This window comes from Pygoscelis adeliae, unplaced genomic scaffold, assembly GCF_000699105.1.
Source record: "Pygoscelis adeliae isolate BGI_AS28 unplaced genomic scaffold, ASM69910v1 Scaffold93, whole genome shotgun sequence".
Classification (NCBI taxonomy): domain Eukaryota; kingdom Metazoa; phylum Chordata; class Aves; order Sphenisciformes; family Spheniscidae; genus Pygoscelis; species Pygoscelis adeliae.
In genome coordinates this window covers 1,149,192-1,150,975 of record NW_008824469.1, presented here as the reverse complement: position 1 = coordinate 1,150,975, position 1,784 = coordinate 1,149,192, and the positions used below count along the sequence as shown (strand labels likewise).

Genomic DNA, 1,784 nt, shown 5'->3' with positions numbered 1-1,784 from the left:
GTACAGATAACCCCTAGCCTAGAGCCAAGACTGGAGGAAGAAAGAGAACGTGGGAAATACAACACCGTACATATTGGATGCTGTGAGAATACTGTACTTGGAAACGTGATAAAAAATGCCAAACCACATGGAAGGGCATACCTGGCCTACAGATGGGAGACAGCGCAAGCTTCGTCTCCTGATCTCTTTCCATAACCAAGTGTTTCAGTGTTTCAGCAGCAATAGATGCCTCCGGGACTTCACCACATTCACTTTCCCCTGCCTTGATTTCTTCCATGCCTTCATCTTTCACTGCCAAAGCTGGCTCTGCGAGTCCCAAGCCTGTTGCATCCATGTAGTCATCCACAGGATACAGCTCCAAAATAGTCTCCCTCTCATCATCAGGAAGCTCATGACCAGCAGGTTCATGCTCTGTCTCAGCAACCATGGCTTCTCTGTCTTGATCTTCAGCCACCTCCGCCTCCTCTTCCTCCTCCTCCTCCTCATCTTCATCATCATCATCATCCTCATCTTCATCATCTGAGTCTGAACTTGACTCAAATTCAGAGGAGTCCTCACTTTCATCGGATGATTCAACTTCAGCCTTGGAAGATGAGGGACTTGCTACATCTACAAGAAGAACAAATTACCATTAGTTCCACTTTCTGACTTCATTAAACAATCAGGGTCTACTACAGAAGCAAATATCACTTCCATACTGTAACAGCGTGGAAACAGCATCAACAGCAGTGTGGGGGTCTGAAGGAATCGCCTCCCAGTTTATTTTTGCAGAGACTTCTAAACCATGTATTTGGATGCTTATAACAATCACCATACAACAGGCAGTTCCATGAGCAGCAGAACTAGCACTGCCTGGCATCCTGCCCACATGGGTCTCTTTGTGGATTGCCTCTTTACTGGAGCTGTACTAAGATTTTCTGCTACCTTCACACACAGCTTTAAAATGTGGAAACTATCACCTTCCAGAGCAGGAACTGATTGATAGGACAAAGTTATTAGAGGCTAAATTACCCCTGTTTGAAATGTGGTCCCTTTTCCTCCCAGCCACATACGTTTCATAAAACAAGCACAAACTTAGCTGGCTTTAAGTCTTCTGCCCCTCTGTCAAGTTGGGATGAGATCACTCAGGGGCTGAAGAGCTATTGCAAAGAGACCCACAGACTGAGGGATCATGGAAGCCTCACAGGTAACTATTAATACCTGTATGCATTACCTTGTATAAAACCGCCCTTCCGTGAAAGAAGGTGCACAAATAAAAAAATCAGCTCACAAGTGCAAAAGGGAAACCGCACCTGACCCGAAGGCTATGCTTGCTGCTTCCACTGGAACTGCTTACCCTCCTCGGAGTCCTGCTCCTCCTCCTTGTCACTTGTGTCTATGCCTGTCTCCTCTTCCTCATCATCTTCATCCTCCTCCTCCTCATCTTCATCCTCATCATTGTCTTCATCCTCATCATCATCCTCCTCTTCCTCCTTTGCAAGAAAGCATTGCCAAAAATGAACAGCGTCTGACTCTGAGACCTGGCTGTCACTGTGGTAACCACCAGTGACTCTCAGGGACGCTGATCAGAGAACCTGAAGAGGGAATAATCTTACAGAGGTTCTCTTAGGACAGACCCTAATAGCAGTGCTCATCTTCTAGAGAAGATAACTTTGGCGTCTGGAATTACTAGGCCCCCTTTTAATGACAGCATTCGAAACTACAATCACAAACCAACACACCTTGCCAGGTGCTGCTTTCACCAAGCCTCCCTCCTCTTCCTGCTCCTCTTCCTTCTCTGAGGA

The 1,784-nt window shown here is 46.5% G+C and overlaps 1 protein-coding gene across 1 annotated transcript in view; it reads right to left on the bottom strand.

Annotated features, from left to right (window-relative positions):
* Positions 1 to 1,784, bottom strand: part of SETD1B (SET domain containing 1B) — a 49,770-nt gene that overhangs the window by 8,493 nt on the left and 39,493 nt on the right. Inside the window, 3 exon segments of the mRNA XM_009321225.1 lie at positions 142 to 609; positions 1,337 to 1,472; positions 1,722 to 1,784. The exon segment at positions 1,722 to 1,784 is cut by the window's right edge and continues 22 nt beyond it. Coding sequence (XP_009319500.1) covers positions 142 to 609; positions 1,337 to 1,472; positions 1,722 to 1,784 — 667 coding nt within the window.